Here is a 17,369-nt window from a genome sequence, read left to right as displayed (position 1 = left end):
CTAGAAGCTTTTCATTCAGAAGTGGATGGGGTGACAATGTATTGACTTGAGAAGATGACAGAGGGGATCAAACAGTCATAACAGCACTGGTTTAAATCAAAGTTCTTTACCTGAACTGCAGGACTTGAATTCTGAGGCATAGGTGATATCACCAATGGAGCCTTGGATAGAAATGGTACCCCAGCAACTTTTCAGGAAGTATGCTTACATAGTAACATAGTAGATGATGGCAGATAAAGACCTGAATGGTCCATCCAGTTTGCCCAACCTGATTCAATTTAAATTTTTTTAATTTTTTCTTCTTAGCTATTTCTGGGCAAGAATCCAAAGCTCTACCCGATTCTGTGCTTGGGTTCCTACTGCCGAAATCTCCATTAAAACTTACTCCAGCCCATCTACATCCTCCCAGCCATTGAAGCCCTCCCCAGCCCATCCTCCATCAAACGGCCATATACAGACACAGACCGTGCAAGTCTGCCCAGTACTGGCCTTAGTTCAATTTTTAATATTATTTTCTGATTCTAGATCCTCTGTGTTCATCCCACGCTTCTTTGAACTGAGTCACAGTTTTACTCTCCACCACCTCTCTCAGGAGCGCATTCCAGGCATCAACCAACCTCTCCGTAAAGTAGAATTTCCTAACATTGCCTTTGAATCTACCACCCCTCAACCTCAAATTATGTCCTCTGGTTTTACCATTTTCCTTTCTCTGGAAAAGATTTTGTTCTACGTTAATACCCTTCAAGTATTTGAACGTCTGAATCATATCTCCCCTGTCTCTCCTTTCCTCTAGGATATACATATTCAGGGCTTCCAGTCTCTCCTCATACGTCTTCTGGCGCAAGCCTCTTATCATTTTCGTTGCCCTCCTCTGGACCGCTTCAAGTCTTCTTACGTCCTTCACCAGATACGGTCTCCAAAACTTTACACAATACTCCAAGTGGGGCCTTACCAATGACCTGTACAGGGACATCAACACCTTCTTCCTTCTACTGGCTACGCCTCTCTTTATACAGCCCAGCATCCTTCTGGCAGCAGCCACTGCCTTGTCACACTGTTTTTCCGCCTTTAGATCTTTGGACACTATCATCCCAAGGTCCCTCTCCCCGTCCGTGCATATCAGCTTCTCTCCTCCCAGCATATACGGTTCCTTCCGATTATTAATCCCCAAATGCATTACTCTGCATTTCTTTGCATTGAATTTTAGTTGCCAGGCATTAGACCATTCCTCTAACTTTTGCAGATCCTTTTTCATATTTTCCACTCCCTCTTCGGTGTCTACTCTGTTACAAATCTTGGTATCATCTGCAAAAAGGCACACTTTTCCTTCTAACCCTTCAGCAATGTCACTCATAAACATATTGAACAGGATTGGCCCCAGCATCGAACCCTGAGGGACTCCTCTACTCACCTTTCCTTCCTCCGAGCGACTTCCATTAACCACCACCCTCTGGCGTCTGTCCGACAGCCATTTTCTAACCCAGTTCACCACTTTGGGTCCTAACTTCAGCCCTTCAAGTTTGTTCAACAGCCTCCTATGAGGAACTGTATCAAAAGCTTTGCTGAAATCTAAGTAAATTACACATTTGTGCCTGTCCCTACCTGCTGCTGTTGCGCAGGACCTCCTCAATCTGTTACTAGCTAGAGGAATACAACCCCTTGGGGTGAGGATTCAAGTCCTGCTGTACCAGTAACTTTATTTTCTCCAATTCTAAGCAGGTCTGTAAATCCTCACATATAGGACCCAGCTACAGATTATCGTCCACAGTAAAAGAACACAATGGAGACGGGGACGAAATGTGAGGTTATTAAATTTGCTGATGACACCAAACTCTGCGGCAGGGTTAGAACCACGGAAGACTGCGAAGACCTACAAAGGGACCTAACGAGACTGGAAGAGTGGGCAAAATAGTGGCAAATGAGTTTTAACATAGAGAAATGCAAGGTCATGCATGTAGAGAAAAAGAACCCAATGTTCAGCTACAAAATGGGGGGATCATTGCTAGGGGTGAGCAACCTTGAAAGAGACCTGGGGGTGATGGTGGACACAACATTGAAAGCGACACACAGTGTGCGATAGCCTCAAAGAAAGCAAACAGAATGTTGGGTATCATTAAAAAGGGTATCGCAACCAGGACGAAGGAAGTCATCATGCCGCTGTATCGTGCAATGGTGCGCCCGCACCTGGAGTACTGTGTCCAGTACTGGTCGCCATACCTCAAGAAGGACATGGCAGTACTTGAGGGGGTCCAGAGAAGAGCGACTAAACTGATAAAAGGTATGGAAAACTTTTCATACGCTGACAGGTTGAAAATGCTGGGGCTGTTCTCCCTAGAGAAGAGGAGACTTAGAGGAGACATGATAGAAACCTTCAAAATCCTGAAGGGCATAGAGAAAGTAGACAGGGACAGATTCTTCAGACTGTGGGGAACCACAAGTACTAGGGGTCACTCGGAGAAATTGAAAGGGGACAGGTTTAGAACAAATGCTAGGAAGTTCTTTTTTACCCAGAGGGTGGTGGACGCATGGAACGCGCTTCCAGAGGTTGTGATAGGCCAGAGCACAGTACAGGGGTTCAAGGAAGGTTTAGATAGGTTCCTAAAGGATAAGGGGATTGAGGGGTACAGATAGAAGCAGAGGTAAGTTATAGAAATGGTCAGGAACCACTTCACAGGTCATATACCTGATGGGCCGCCGCGGGAGCGGACCGCTGGACACGATGGACCTCTGGTCTGACCCAGTGGAGGCAACTTCTTATGTTCTTAAGTGGTGTTGCAAAAGGCAGACACCAATATTTTGGAGGAAGGAGGACATTTTATTTTTTGGGAAGGCAGCCTAGAACTACAAGAGAAGTGCTCTGGGGAATGCAGTTAGATTCTAAATCCCAAACAGTTTCTGGAGGACTGTTTGGCCAGATCTACAGTTGTGTCTGAAGTCTTGACCTAGGTTGTAGCGGGAGGTGAATATATGGACCAATGTCCATGTTACAACTCTGTAAATCTCAGTGGAGGTTGACCTTAAGTGGGGTACTGACATAGCCATAGCACTGTCATTATGAGCCATCACATGACCCTCTAGAGTAGCCCAGCCTGGGCATAAGTGAAGGAAACAGTCTGCTAGCCAACTGAAAAGTGTACATATGCTGATGGTAGCCTCCATCCTGTCTGGATCAAAATAAACAAATAGCTGGGTAGATGTTCTATGGGTTTTACTCCGCACCAGATAGAAAGTTGAGGCTCTCATGCAGTCTAAACATGCAATACACATTTCACTTTTATGGGAATGCAATTTAGGAAAAAAAAATGAAGGGACTATTGACTGGTTCAAGGGGAACTTTGATACCAGTTAAGGATAGGTGCACAGAAACGCTCCATTATTAACAAATTTAGTATAAGGTGAATCAGCCCACTAACCATATGTGTTGAAATAACTACCTCCAAAGTAAGACCTTCAGGTTACATACTTTAAGTGGCAGGGATCTAGTGGCTCATAAGGAGCTTTAATCATCAGGATAAGAACTCCAAAGTCCCAAAACACAGTGGGAGGCTTGATGGCAGGTTCCATAAGTAGCAAACCCTATATAAAGCAAACTAATGGCTGTACAAAGATGAGTTCTATCCAATAAGCTTCAGTCGCACTAAAGTTTGGTCATTTTGGCATATACTCTCTTAACATTATTCTCGACACCACAGTTGATATAGTTAAGACTCCATTCTTTGTGGTTTTTTTATAAACCTGAAGTGCCACGAAATAAACATATTTCAAACTTTTCTACGCTTAACTTATTTTTCTCATTTGTCTCTGTTCTCTTTGTTCTTTCTCATTTAGTACAGTCTTGAAAAACCATGTTGATTTTTTTGTCTTACCTGTGCTTGACTATATTTGTCCCTTCACTCTTCATTTTTTTAAAGACCTTTTGATAGTACTCAATTAAATCCAAAAGGATTTTTTTTAGATTTGTGTTTTTTATGAATGTTGCTTTTTGTAAATTATGACATGTTTTTGTTTAATGTGCAATAGGAAGTGTATATTTTGTCCTATTAAAATGTTTTATGAATCAATGTATGGTAACGGTATTAGCACTTCCTTACTGAGGGTAAAGTCTAGCTGCCTAACAGCAGGTGGTGCTAAAATGCCACGGCAGGTCCTGAATCATAGGGGCAAGGCTTAGGGTGGAAGGAAGCTTAAATGCCCTAAGAGAGTGTAGAACCAGTGAGGTCCCGAAGCAGGAAGCTTTCCAGTGTGATACACTGAGGCAAGAGGTCTCTGAAAGGGGGAGGTCCTGAGGCCAAGGATCCTCCCAGCGTATCTTGTTGGCTGCAGTACCTGGGGAAGGTCTGGCTTCCAGTAGACATTGCTACTCTCCACCACCACATCCAATATTTCTCCCTCTTATCTCCCTTCCCTATGCATCTGTACCTCACACCTCTCCCACCACCATGTTCAATATCCTCCCTATGCCCGACAATTCATCGCTTTCTTCATTTCTCCATGTGCACCATCTCTTTCCCTCTCTCTCAGACACCCATGCCCAACAATTCTCCCTTTCTGTTCCCTTCCCACCTCAGCATCTCTTTCCCTCACTCCCTCAATCCTATGTTCCAAGTTCATGCTCCTCTCTAACTCCATTCTGTGTCCCAAGTTCATGCTCCCTCCCTCCTTCCTTCCTTCAATCCATCCAAGTTTGTGCTCCAACATGACCCTTCTTCTCCCTTCTTGTGCCAACGTGCCCCCTCTTCCTCCTTTCCTGTCCCAACGTGATCCTCTTTCTCCCTTCCTTGTCCCAATACCCTCTTCATTGTCTTTCCCTCTGTTCTGCATCCCATATTCATCCCTTCTTCCCACGGTATTTACCTCCGCTGGCCGGCTGCCTCCTCCCAGCTGCATTTCTTTTTGCAAAGCCACAGTCACGGTTCCTACACGTGGCCAGCAGCTGACCCGGAAACCTTCCCTCTGACATCAGAGGGAACGGTTCCGGGTCTGCTGCGAGCTGCATGCAGGAGCCGCTGCTTGCGGCTTTGTGAAGAGAAGAGCAGCTGGGAGGAGGCAGCCGGCCAGCAAAGGTAAAAACCCGGGGACTGCCTGTGAAAGGATTGTTTGAGAGACTTTGTTGAGAGTGCAAAACATGTGACGAAACAAGCCGGTTTGTTTTTCTTTTTTTGCACAGAAGTAGTTTTCCTTTTTACCTTTTCACTACCTGCTGTTTGTATGAAGAGTCCAGGACCTCTGTGATAGCCCTCACCTTGTTTGTTTTATGATTGAAATATTGATGAAATTGAAATGTTTTAGTATTTTTAATATTTCAAATAAATGTGCTTACCACTTTTTATAGTTAGGTATTTTTATTATAAATTTTTGTGTTCCACCTACTGGCCCCCAAGGAGGTTATCAAAGTGGGTCACAACATTATGGCTGTGGTTGTTGATGTTGGTCCATATTATTAGCTTCCGTAAGAAGCTTATGTAATATAATTACCTCTAAAAGCTTCCTGGATGTTTCAAAATATAGTTATAATTGAAATTTGTTAAAAAAGTTATGCGCATCCTTTTTTAAAATTTATTTATTTTTTGCATTTTAAGCTTTCAAGGAGACTTATGGATAAAAAATTCAAAGATGAGGTTACAAATGCTTTACAGAAGCTAGAACAGAATGGTGGAAAGGTAAGCTACACAGATGTCTACTTTTGGCAGGTTAAAAATACTGCTTGCAGCGCAAGCTACTAGGCAGGCTACTGTGGATATCAAAACTTTCCCATATAAAGCACAATAGCACTCATATCGTCATCGGTCCCAATTAAATCATTTTCTTAGTAGAATATAAATCTACTTTAAATATCTTTATAAATAGTAGTTTCAGTAGAAAAAGGAAACAATACTAATCTTAATCTACGCGGTCAAGGGGTTAGTACTCCGACATAAAAAACATAAGAAATTGCCTCCGCTGGGTCAGACGAAAAGGTCCATCGCGCCCAGCAGTCCGCTCCCGCGGCGGCCCATCAGGTCCATGACCTGTAAGGTGATCCTTGTCTAACCTTTTGATCCCCTTTATCCTTCTATCTATACCCTTTCCTAACCTTTATCCCTATCTGTATCCCTCAGTCCCCGTATCTTTCAGGAATTTATCCAGTCCTTCCTTGAAACCCCAGAGCATAGAGCTATGTTTCGCCTGACAAGGCTTTATCAAGGAAATCCCCCTTCATTTTAGCAGACTCATGTTCCCCACGTTAGAAGTTTGCTAAAATGAAGAGAGATTTCCTTGATAAAGCCTTGTCGGGCGAAACATAGCTCTATGTCGGAATACTAACCCCTTGACCGCGTAGATTAAGATGAATATTGTTTCCTTTTTCTACTGAAACTACTATTTATAAAGATATTTAAAACATATTTATATTCTACTAAGAAAATGATTTAATTGGGACCAGGACCGATGACGATCTGAGTGCTATTGTGCTTTATATGGGAAAGTTTTGATATCCATAGTAGCCTGCACTACTGAGGTCTATGAATATAATTAGCTTGAGGCTTTGTGTTGATGATCTATATTGGTGATCTCAAACACACGGCCCGGGGGCCACATGAGGCCCGCCAGGTACTATTTTGAGGCCCTCGGTATGTTTATCATAATCACAAAAGTAAAATAAAACGGTTTCTTGATCATATATGTCTCTTTAGCTATAAATTACAATATTATTATTAAGACAGCCAAAAGGAAAGATTTATAAACTATAAAGAGTTTTACCTCATGCAAAATTGTCATTTCTTTAATAAGACATTAACTATTTTTTCTGAGGCCCTCCAAGTACCTACAAATCCAAAATGTGGCCCTGCAAAGGGTTTGAGTTTGAGACCGTTGATCTATATGAATATAACCTTGAGTGAACATAAGAAGTTGCCTCCGCTGGGGCAGACCAGAGGTCCATCCTGCCCAGCGGTCCGCTCCCACGGCGGCCCATCAGGCCCACTGCCTGAACAGTGGTCTCTGACTAATTTTATAATTTACCTCTAATCCTGTCCCTATAACCTTACCTCTACTCCTTTCTGTACCCCTCAATCCCTTTGTCCTCTAGGTACCTATCCAGACCTTCTTTGAAGCCCTGTAGTGTACTTCTGCCTATCACATCCTCCAGCAGCGCGTTCCATGTATCCACCACCCTCTGGGTGAAAAAGAATTTTCTGGCGTTTGTTCTAAACCTTTCCCCTTTCAATTTCTCCGAGTGCCCCCCTTGTACTTGTGGTTCCCCTTAGTTTGAAAAATCTGTCCCTGTCCACTTTTTCTATGCCCTTCATGATCTTGAAGGTTTCTATCATGTCTCCCTGAGTCGTCACTTTTCCAGGGAGAAAAGCCCCAGCTTTTTCAGTCTGTCAGTATATGGGAGGTCCCCCATACCCTTTATTAGCTTAGTTGCTCTTCTCTGGACTCTCTCAAGTACCGCCATGTCTTTCTTGAGGTACGGCGACCAGTACTGGACACAGTACTCCAGGTGCGGGCGCACCATTGCACGATACAGTGGCAGGATGACTTCCTTCGTCCTGGTTGTGATACCTTTCTTAATGATACCCAACATTTTGTTCGCTTTCCTTAAGGCTGTGGCGCACTGCGCCGACGCCTTCAATGTTGTGTCCACCATCACTCCCAGGTCTCTTTCAAGGTTGCTCACCCCTAGCGGTGATCCCCCCATCTTGTAAGTGAACATCGGGTTCTTTTTCCCAATATGCATGACCTTGCATTTCCCTATGTTGAAGCTCATTTGCCACTTTTTGGCCCACTCTTCCAGCGTTGTCAGATCTTTTTGGAGGTCTTCGCAATCCTCCATGGTTATGACCCTGCTGTATAGTTTAGTGTCATCCGCAAATTTAATAACCTCACATTTTGTTCCCGCCTCCAGGTCGTTAATAAATATATTGAACAGGAGCGGTCCCAGCACCAACCCCTGTGGAACTCCGCTCGTGACCCTTTGCAAATCTGAATAATGGCCCTTTACTCCAACTCTCTGTTTCCTGTCCGCCAGCCAGTTTTTGATCCATCGGTGGACCTCCCCTTGCACCCCGTGGTTCCATAGCTTCCTTAGCAGTCTTTCGTGTTGTACCTTGTCGAAGGCTTTTTGGAAGTCAAGGTAAATGATGTCTATGGATTCCCCTCTATCCACCTGGCTGTTCACCCCCTCAAAGAAGTATAATAAGTTCGTGAGGCATGACCTGCCCTTGCAGAAGCCATGTTGGCTCGTCTTTAGCTGCCCATTTTTTTCGATGTGTTCCCAAATGCTGTCTTTAATCAGCGCTTCCATCATCTTTCCTGGGACCGAGGTCAAGCTCACCGGCCTGTAATTTCCTGGGTCTCCCCTTGAGCCTTTCTTGAAGATGGGTGTGACGTTTGCTATTTTCCAGTCCTCTTGAAGATGGGCGTGACATTTGCTATTTTCCAGCCTGAAGCTGTTTGATGTTACAATGACAACACAATACACAGTAAAACATTTTAATAAACAGCATAGGGTATAAGCAAAGATGGAGCATATAGAAGTATAAGATAGTGTATAAGGAGTAAGAAAATAAGGGGACTTATTTAAGAACTACTACTAATTATTTCTTTAGTGCTACCAGATGTCCACAGCGCTGTACAGAGTAATGAAGAAGACAGTCCCTGCTCGAAGGAGCTTACAATCTAAACACAAGAAGTTACTTATGAGGTCAGAATGGTGCTTGAGAATTCTCAGCTAGGGTAGGAGTGGATAAATACGTCCTGCTATAGTATGTGCAGTCAGTGTCACTTTTGTGTGTGTGTGTGTGAGCGTGTCTAGCAAGTTAGTTACTTCTTCCATTAAAGGTATGGTTGAAGAGCTAAGCTTTCCCCTGTTTCCACATTAGTTTCATGGATGCCTCAGCACTGATTTAGAAACATACTTTTTTTTCCCCTTTTAGAAACTTTTTTGATAGCAATTATAACTTTTTTTTTTTTTTTTTTACATCAGCTTGCAAAGAGAAATCGCTGATTCCAAGCATTTACAGAGAAAATCGCTGATTCCCAGCACTTTCTTCACCATGTTTTGCCTCTCCTTCAGGAACAGGCCCGGTCTCCCACCATTTGCAGTTTAATGTGACTTATAGGGCACTAGTGCAGTGAACCTTAAGTTACCGTAGGCTACATAGTAATGAGTTGCAAAACATGCATATGCAAATAAAGCAGCAAATTCAATAATGCAACTTGCGGTGAACACCGGATGCACACAGCAAATCACATGGCTCTAAAATTACAATAAAATAACCCCAACTTTAGCTGAAGTTATTTTATTGTCCGTGAGCATCTGACCGCAAAGCCCCTGCCCAGCATTGAAATCCTTTGTTCAGTGTGCATTGTTGGCCAAGAAAACAAATAGAATGTTAAGAATTATTAGGAAAGGATAAGCTGCATGGAATTTAATAAAAATAAAGTATAAACATATTACTTTTGTGAGATTCTGCCAGGTACTCAGGACCTGAATAGACCACTGTGGGAAACAGGATACTGGGTTTGGTAGACCTTCCGACTGTCCCAGTATAGCACTACTTATATTCTAATGAAGATGCAGTCTCCAGAATTGTACACAATATGAGGTCTCTACTTGGTATTAATTTAGAGCAGGGGTAGGGAACTCCGGTCCTCGAGAGCCGTATTCCAGTTGGATTTTCAGGAATTCCCCAATGAATATGCATGAGATCTATTTGCATGCACTGCTTTCAATGCATATTCATTGGGGAAATCCTGAAAACCCGACTGGAATACGGCTCTCGAGGACCGGAGTTCCCTACCCCTGATTTAGAGGCAATATTACTCCTTTTTCTTCTTGATCATTCAACTCTCTATGCTGCCAAGCTTTATTTATTTGTTTGACCACCTTAATATCATTTCAATAAGATCCCTTCCAGACACTCTCTTGTTTCTTGCACAAAAGAAATTTGCCCAGTTTACTGTATTATTCCCTTAGTTTTGCAGCCCAAATGCCTGATCCTGCATTTTTTTTACCATTAAAGTTTAGCTGCCAAACTCTAGAAGATTCCTCAAGCTTCACTAGATTCCTGCCTCAAGTTGTCCATATTATCTAGGGCAGGGGTAGGCAATTCCGGTCCTCGAGAGCTGAAGCTAGGTTAGGTTTTCAGGATAGCCATAATAAATATACATGAGATAGATTTGCATCTCAAGGAGGCAGTGTATGCAAATCCATCTCATACATATTCATGGTGGAGATCCTGAAAACCTGACCTGGCTCAGGCTCTCGAGGACCGGAATTGCTTCCCCTTGATGAGAAAATTTCTCTTTTACAATATCACTTTTTAAAACATAGGAAAGAACCAAACCAAAGACACTACTGATGATAAACTTTCTTTGGAGTGACTTCCATTTACCACTATATGTTGTCACCTCCCATTCAACCAGTTCTAACCCTGCCAAGGGTGCTCCATTTATGTGAAGCTGTGTCAAAGGCCTTGCTGAAATCTAGATACACCATATCTAGTACTTTCCCGTGATCTTAGTCTCTAGTAACCAAATCAGAAATTGTTTAGATTCAGCTAACAAGATCTACTTCTCATAAAACCATGCCACCTGAAATTCTGTAATCCACCACACTATCCTTTGTTATAGTGGCAATTTTATTAATTTATTCACCACAGACCTAGTAACAAGCCCGCTTCCTCCTTCTCTTCATTTCCAGTTTTGTAAGATAAATCTACCTGCCTCCAGTCTTCCAAAGCCTCTCATGATTCTAAAAAAAAGCCTTGAAGAGGTCAGATAGACATGCCCATTTTTTTCTAAGGCCACTTAATAATACCTTCAAGCCTGACCCTAGGACACAGTCTAGCTAGCTCCTGACCCGAACTGTCCCTGACCAGAATCATGTTCACTTTTAACTGTTCTCTCTAATAAATATGATTATTCTAGTGCGGTAGAAATGGTATCCTGAGCCATAGGGTTATCCATGCATGCTCACGAGCGCTTTGTAGAAGATGTCAATCACAGCTTTTCAACTCCTCTTCCTCCATGTGCTATGGTGCCCGTCAGTTTTTCCTTCTGCAAGCGAGCAAGAAGGTGTCTTTATGATTACTCAGTTACTACTTTTTTATTTTGCAGTTTTTTGTGGATTTTTGTAGTGCCACAGAATTCTCGGTTAGAAGAGACTTCTCTGCCTGCTTGGAGAGGAGCAGACTTATGTTTGCAGCTGGCAGGTGTATCCTTTGGAGACTTGTTCAGTCAGCTTTCTGAAGATTTGTGGAGCTCAGGTTTACATGCCCTCAACACTTGCTCACTTCCTTGACTTAGTCAGGAGCTTGAGTGCAGGCTGTTAGGCATCATTAGTGGTCCTTTGGGGCACTCGGTGCCAGCTACAGTTTATTTTGTGCCAGCTACAGTTTATTTTGTGCCATGTGGTCCGTTGGGGTTAGAAGATCAGTCTGACTAAGGTCTGACTGGAAGCCCAAAGAATTCAGCGCAAAAACTGACCGGCAATTTGAGGGAGTCATAATTTCCAGTTCCAGCTACACTTTACGGGAGCTGATGCAACACCATTTCCTCAGCACATGGTCTGTGAGTACAGGCTGTGACAGCCTCTGGGGGAAGTTGGAGGGGGTCTAACAAAACGATTTTTTGACTTTTTCTGCAGTTAGGTCCTTGGTCCTCCTCCCCTAAAATCCTATTTTTTTAATTTGTTGGTCAGCTCTAAGGTGTTTGTTATGCCGAAGTGGCCATCTTGGATTTCCTTATTTCTCTCCTTCCCCCCCCCCCCCAAAGTTCTCAAACTGCTCCAAAACTCTCCCTTTTGCCTCACAGCTTGTAATCCAATCCATAATATTTCTAGAGAGAAAAGATGGTTCATGGCCAAAGCAATGCCTGAAGCCTCCAAATGGCAAGACAGGAACACCCCACACCGTTATAATCCATTGTTCAACATGGCGGAAGGCATGTGCTTAGAAAAGTTGTGGATTTCTGCAACTCCCAGACTGTGGGTTGGGATTGAACACCCTAGCGTATGGAATCCTCCAGAGATTAACAGAACAATGCTTAATATCATAGTCTGTTTTCTCCGGAGCCCAGACATGAGTTAGCAAAACATTAATCACCAGGCCCATTATTAATACTGTTTTTATTGATCATGTTTGTGTCAACAGGAGAGCCTTAGGATCATCAAATCAAAAATTCCAACATATTGCTCCATTTACTCTTGAACAAAGCCCGGGTCATCTTCAAACCCTGCAGTAGAAATCACAGGTTTGACACTACTTACTGGAGGAATGTTCTTAAAGATTTATGCTGCCAATCATGGAGTGCACACTAATGCCCTATTTTGACTTGAGATGAAAACTGAAAAAGCCTTATGGACATCAAGAGATTATTTTCTAGTAAAACGTTTAGTTGTGGAATGTAACTTGTTTTAAGTTTTTGCACATTTTCCTATATATTTTTTTCTGTCTTCATTCAGTACAGCATGTTTTGTTGCTTCTCTAAAGAAACTAAGGGCTCCTTTTACGAAAGTGCACTAGGGTTTTTATCGCACGCACAAAATTACCAAGCGCTATAGCGCGCGGTAGCTGAAAATCTGCCTTCTAAAAAAGAGGCAGTAGTGGCTAGTGCGCTTGGGAATTTAACACGTGCTATTGCGTGCGTTAAGGCCCTAGCGTATCTTTGTAAAAGGAGCCCTAAAATTATATCCCTAAAATTATATTATTTTGCTTTGGATTGCTGTTTTGTTTACAGTACCAATCTTGATTTAAGTTTCAAGTTTTATTATGTCTTGATATTCCACAAGTCGCAATGGCATCCATGCGGTTTACTTAGCAAAAAAATTGTCAGAGAGAAGGGAGCAGTATGCATTTATTAACATACAGGTTTTATGCAGGCAACCTTGAAGCATTTTATGCAGTGTTAAAATTTAATGTTCATTGGCAAGCTTAAAGTTAATGACTTAAAATATTGGGTGAGTGAATTAATTCGATAATTATTTAATGTGGACAGTTTATTTGAAAGTGTTCAGAGTCATGGATTTTTTAAGATGTGTATTTTTCTAATAGCATAAAGAAAATGGCTGTTTATATTTTTGTTTGTTGAAATAGTAAATCAAATACTGTGTCTATTTTATTCATTCTAACAATAAATTCTGCATTTTGCAAGTTACTTTTAGTGTGACTAAATAGAATTTTTGATTAATGAATTGTATTAAGAGCCTGCTGTGGAATAGAAAATTAGTTTTGTGAAAGGGATCTTTATTTTGTTCAAGCCACAAATGTTTTCATATGCATGCTGTCAGTTTTCTCCACTGATGAACAGGTACAACATTAGATTGTAGGCCTTCAAGGGACAGGAAAATACCTACTGTACCTGAATGTGATTTTGCCTTGAGCTACGCATGAGGATTGAATCAGGACTACAAGTGATATTCTTTGATGGCACTGGGATGGAACATCTCTCCTAGAGCTTAGATCTAATGCAATGCTCTGAGCTTGTGTGGCCCTTCCCACATTTAGCAGTCCCTTTAATTTTGGATTTTCCCTTATGCTAAACCAGTGTCCCACAAACTTTTCCAGCTGGTGGCACACTAAATGCAGTGCCCCGGCCGGAAGGTACCCGGAAGTCGATGCGATGACGTCACACGCATGCGCAGAGGCTTGTCTTGCCGCGACCCCTCCATTACAGGGAGAAGAGGAGAGACGCTGGCCAGGAGGAGAGTTGTCCACGCCAACTGATTTCCTACTGGACATACCTCTTGCCACGAGAGGCATGTCCTGTAGGCAGGCAGCCGGCGTGGATGACTCTCCTCCTCACCAGTGTGTCGCACACCAGAAATCTCAGGAGGCACACTGGTGTGCCATGACACATAGTTTGTGATACACTGTGCTAAACTGATGTGAACAACTCTCCCAATATTTTTTTAAAACATTATTCTTTAATTTTTCTGGAATGGTTTTTTTATTGAGGCTATTTTGCTTTATTTTTAGGGGTATAAATATTCATCTGGTGGCGGCATTCCCAGATATTCAGTGCTGTTCCCCATTTGGATTCAACATTGAATATCTAGTTTATGTAGTGCCAGCTAAGTTGATATTCAGCACTTATCCAGCCATAGGTTGCCACATAAAGACAGGGCTGTGTATTATGAAGTCTCATTTATACACTTAACTGATCAAGTGCCGACTATACCCCTGGATTCCCTCCAAAATAGCCAGCTTTCCCTTGGGTACGAACTGCTAATTTTCAGTGGCAATCATCATTTAAGTACACTGGAAATTAGCAGATAGCCCTGAATAAGCAATTTAACAGGTCAGCAGATATTTCTGGGCAGTTAAATTGTGAATGTTGACCAATTTTTTTTATTTTTTTTAACTTGCAAACTATATCACTCAGACATCATTTGTTTGATCTTAGATCATTACCAGGAGGGCTGCAAGGGTAGAAAACGACACGGAGACAAAGTTTGGCCCTGTCTCTGCAGACTCTGCCCCCACCCCATCCCTGTAAGCTCTGTCCTATTTGCACAAGTCTCAAACATTTATGATTTTATATTTAAATGTTTTTATTAAACTATAAGAAGGGACAATATTCTGTACAATTGTTTAGAGCCTTTCATTTCAATCTGGTTTTAGTACAGCCTTCCCAAAGATTCAGTTTTCCTGTGTTTGTACATCATCTAGGAAAAGTGGAGTAGAGGAATGGCTTAGTGGTTAGGGCTGCAGTCTCGGCACTCTGAAGTTGCAGCTTCAAACCCAGCACTGCTCCTTGTGACCCTGGGCAAGTCACATAACATGTCATTGCCCCAGGTACATTAGTCAGATTGTGAGCCCACCGGGACAGATAGGGAGAAATACTTGAGTACCTGAATGTAAACCGCTTAGATAATCGGTGTATAAATATTAAAATGTAATTGGATTGTCTTTCAGACATGAGTGTAGAAGAGAACGTACACACTGTAGTGGATGAACAGGAAAATAAGTGTCTTAAATGTTGGAAATGCATCTTGATGCCAACAACGATGAATGATTCTGTTGTAGTAACAATAAGATAAATGCTTAAGGAGCTGGGCACATGATGGAAGGATGTTGCAGATGGTGGGAGTTTGATCCTAGCATGAAGTGCATTTTTGCTAATTGCAACCAGGTTTATGCATGCTAGGGCAGTTTTTCAGTGCAGTAATTGCTGAGGACATGCTCCCAACAATTACAGGACTGTCTTTACATTTTTGCTGTCAAGGTGCACAAGGGTCCCCTTTTACAAAGTCGCAATAGCAATATTGGCACAGTAAATGCACTAAAGGCCATTGAGTATCACTACCGCAGCTTTGTAAAAGGGGACCCTAGTGCACCTTTACAGCCAAATTTTAAAGACAGTGCGGTAAGTGCAAAAACATAGCACATTTTTGTAAAAGATTCTCTTCATTTTTCTTTACCTTATTTCCATGGTTTTCTTATTTCCATGGTTTTCTTAAAATTGCTTCTGCCCATCTTAAGCCAGCCAATAACAATTTTACATGTATCGGTGGGTCCTACATGGATAACCTTACTAGATGAGAAATGTCTAAAACAATTTAATACATCTGCATTTTCTGCATTTTTCACAGTGAAATTCTACAGCTCATGCAGCTTGTCAGAAAATATCTTAACAGGTTTCTTTTCCCTCAGGAACAATTCACAAAAGCAATATAGCCGCTGTCACTTCAAACAAATCACTCTAGTTTTCTGGGTTTAAAAAAAAATTATTATTTTATTTTCCTTAATTCAGACTGACTCTTACATTTTTAAGAGTAAGATATTTCCTTAGAGTCTGTGTAGATCTATGGAAATTGTTTCAACATTTATTTTGTTTGAACTTTTTTTTCATAAAATTTGTACTTCATGCTTCACACATCAGTGAAATATTTTTTAGCTGTTTTTTTAAGTAACATGACATAAAAGTGAGACGTGTATATTTTTCACATTTATTTGTCTTGCAAAACTTCAGCCACCTCCATATTTCTTCTGAAGAGATGTGCTTTATGCACCAAGTTGAATTTGTTGGACTCTAAGGCCCTCTTGTACTAAGGTATGCTAACCAATTAGCGCGCGTTAAACGCTAACGTGTGCATGTTAGTCTATGGACGCATTAGCATTTAGCGCGCGCTAATCGGTTAGCACACCTTAGTAAAAGAGAGGGTAAAAGATGATGGCTTATACTTTGAAATAAGAAAATCTTATTTTATTTACAATTTAGGGCCTCTTTTACTAAGCTGCAACAGAGGTTTTTAATGTGGCCTGGAGTGCTAAATGCTCCGACACTCATTAAATTCCTATGAGCATCAGAGTATTTAGCTCCCTGGACCATGGTAAAAACCTCTATCATGACTTAGTAAAAGTGTGTGTGTGTGAGGGGGGGTGTTAAAGTTCAAGAAAGGGAACTCTTGGTAAGGGAATAACCCCCTCCTATACAAAGCCGAGCTATTGTTTTTAGCGCTGGCCACAGTGGTAACAGCTCATAGGAATTCTATGAGCGTTGGAGCTGTTACCGTGGCAGCTGGCGCAAAAAACACTAGCATGGCTTTGTAAAGGAGGAGGTAAATCTTACATCGGGAAGTGCTAGGGGGGTAAATTTACTAGACTCCATAAATGACCTTCTTGGAGCAACTGGTCCAGGAACCAAAAAGGAGGAGCTATTTTAGATTTAGTCCTTAGTGCAGGGGTGTCCAATGTCGGTCCTCGAGGGCCGCAATCCAGTCGGGTTTTCAGGATTTCCCCAATGAATATGCATTGAAAGCAGTGCATGCAAATAGATCTCATGCATATTCATTGGGGAAATCCTGAAAACCCGACTGGATTGCGGCCCTCGAGGACCGACATTGGACACCCCTGCCTTAGTGGAATGCAGGACATAGAACGAGGTAACTGTGTTGGGTCTGCTGAGAAATAGTGATCATAACATGATCAAATTTAGCTGATATCAGGAGTGATGCCTTTAAAGAAATCTACTGTAGCGACATTTAATTTTCAAAATGGCGATTACGATAAAATAAGGAAAATGATTAAAAAGAAGTTAAAAGGATCAGTGACCGTCTTCAATCTTTTATATGGTCAAGGACCATCATATCTGATGGAATTAGTCTCCTTATTAGCAGGTAGATCAGGACATGCTTTAAGAAATCAGTTTTACCTTCAATGTACCTTCCTGAAACAAATTTGATCATTTATGCAATGGAATGCATCTTTTTATTATCATAAATATCATAGAAAAATGCAACTTTACTTAATTTAAACAAATTCAGTATTAATTTCTCCCCGTTTAGGATCCTCCAGAGTAGAGCGCAGTAATCCTGCATAGTTGTTTTTTTTTTTTTTTTTTTTTTTTTTTAGAAAAACTACTCAAATCATCATCAGTGCTTTTTA

At 41.7% G+C, this 17,369-nt stretch overlaps 1 protein-coding gene across 6 annotated transcripts in view; it reads left to right on the top strand.

Moving 5' to 3' along the window:
- The window catches only part of PACRGL (parkin coregulated like), a 61,908-nt gene extending 48,771 nt beyond the window's left edge, over positions 1 to 13,137 (top strand). For 5 of the 6 annotated variants that reach the window (XM_033948615.1, XM_033948605.1, XM_033948640.1 and 2 more), the window contains exons 7-8: positions 5,580 to 5,660; positions 12,135 to 13,137. In XM_033948615.1, the coding sequence (XP_033804506.1) occupies positions 5,580 to 5,660; positions 12,135 to 12,191 (138 nt within the window). In that variant the 3' untranslated portion in view covers positions 12,192 to 13,137. The remainder of the gene's footprint in view (positions 1 to 5,579; positions 5,661 to 12,134) is intronic. The other variant, XM_033948649.1, reaches the window with a different exon arrangement.
- The last annotated feature ends 4,232 nt before the right edge of the window (positions 13,138 to 17,369 follow it).

The sequence above is a fragment of the Geotrypetes seraphini genome, chromosome 1, assembly GCF_902459505.1.
Source record: "Geotrypetes seraphini chromosome 1, aGeoSer1.1, whole genome shotgun sequence".
NCBI classification, from domain to species: domain Eukaryota; kingdom Metazoa; phylum Chordata; class Amphibia; order Gymnophiona; family Dermophiidae; genus Geotrypetes; species Geotrypetes seraphini.
The sequence above is the reverse complement of the archived record's forward strand: the minus strand, read 5'-3'. Positions and strand labels throughout refer to the sequence as shown.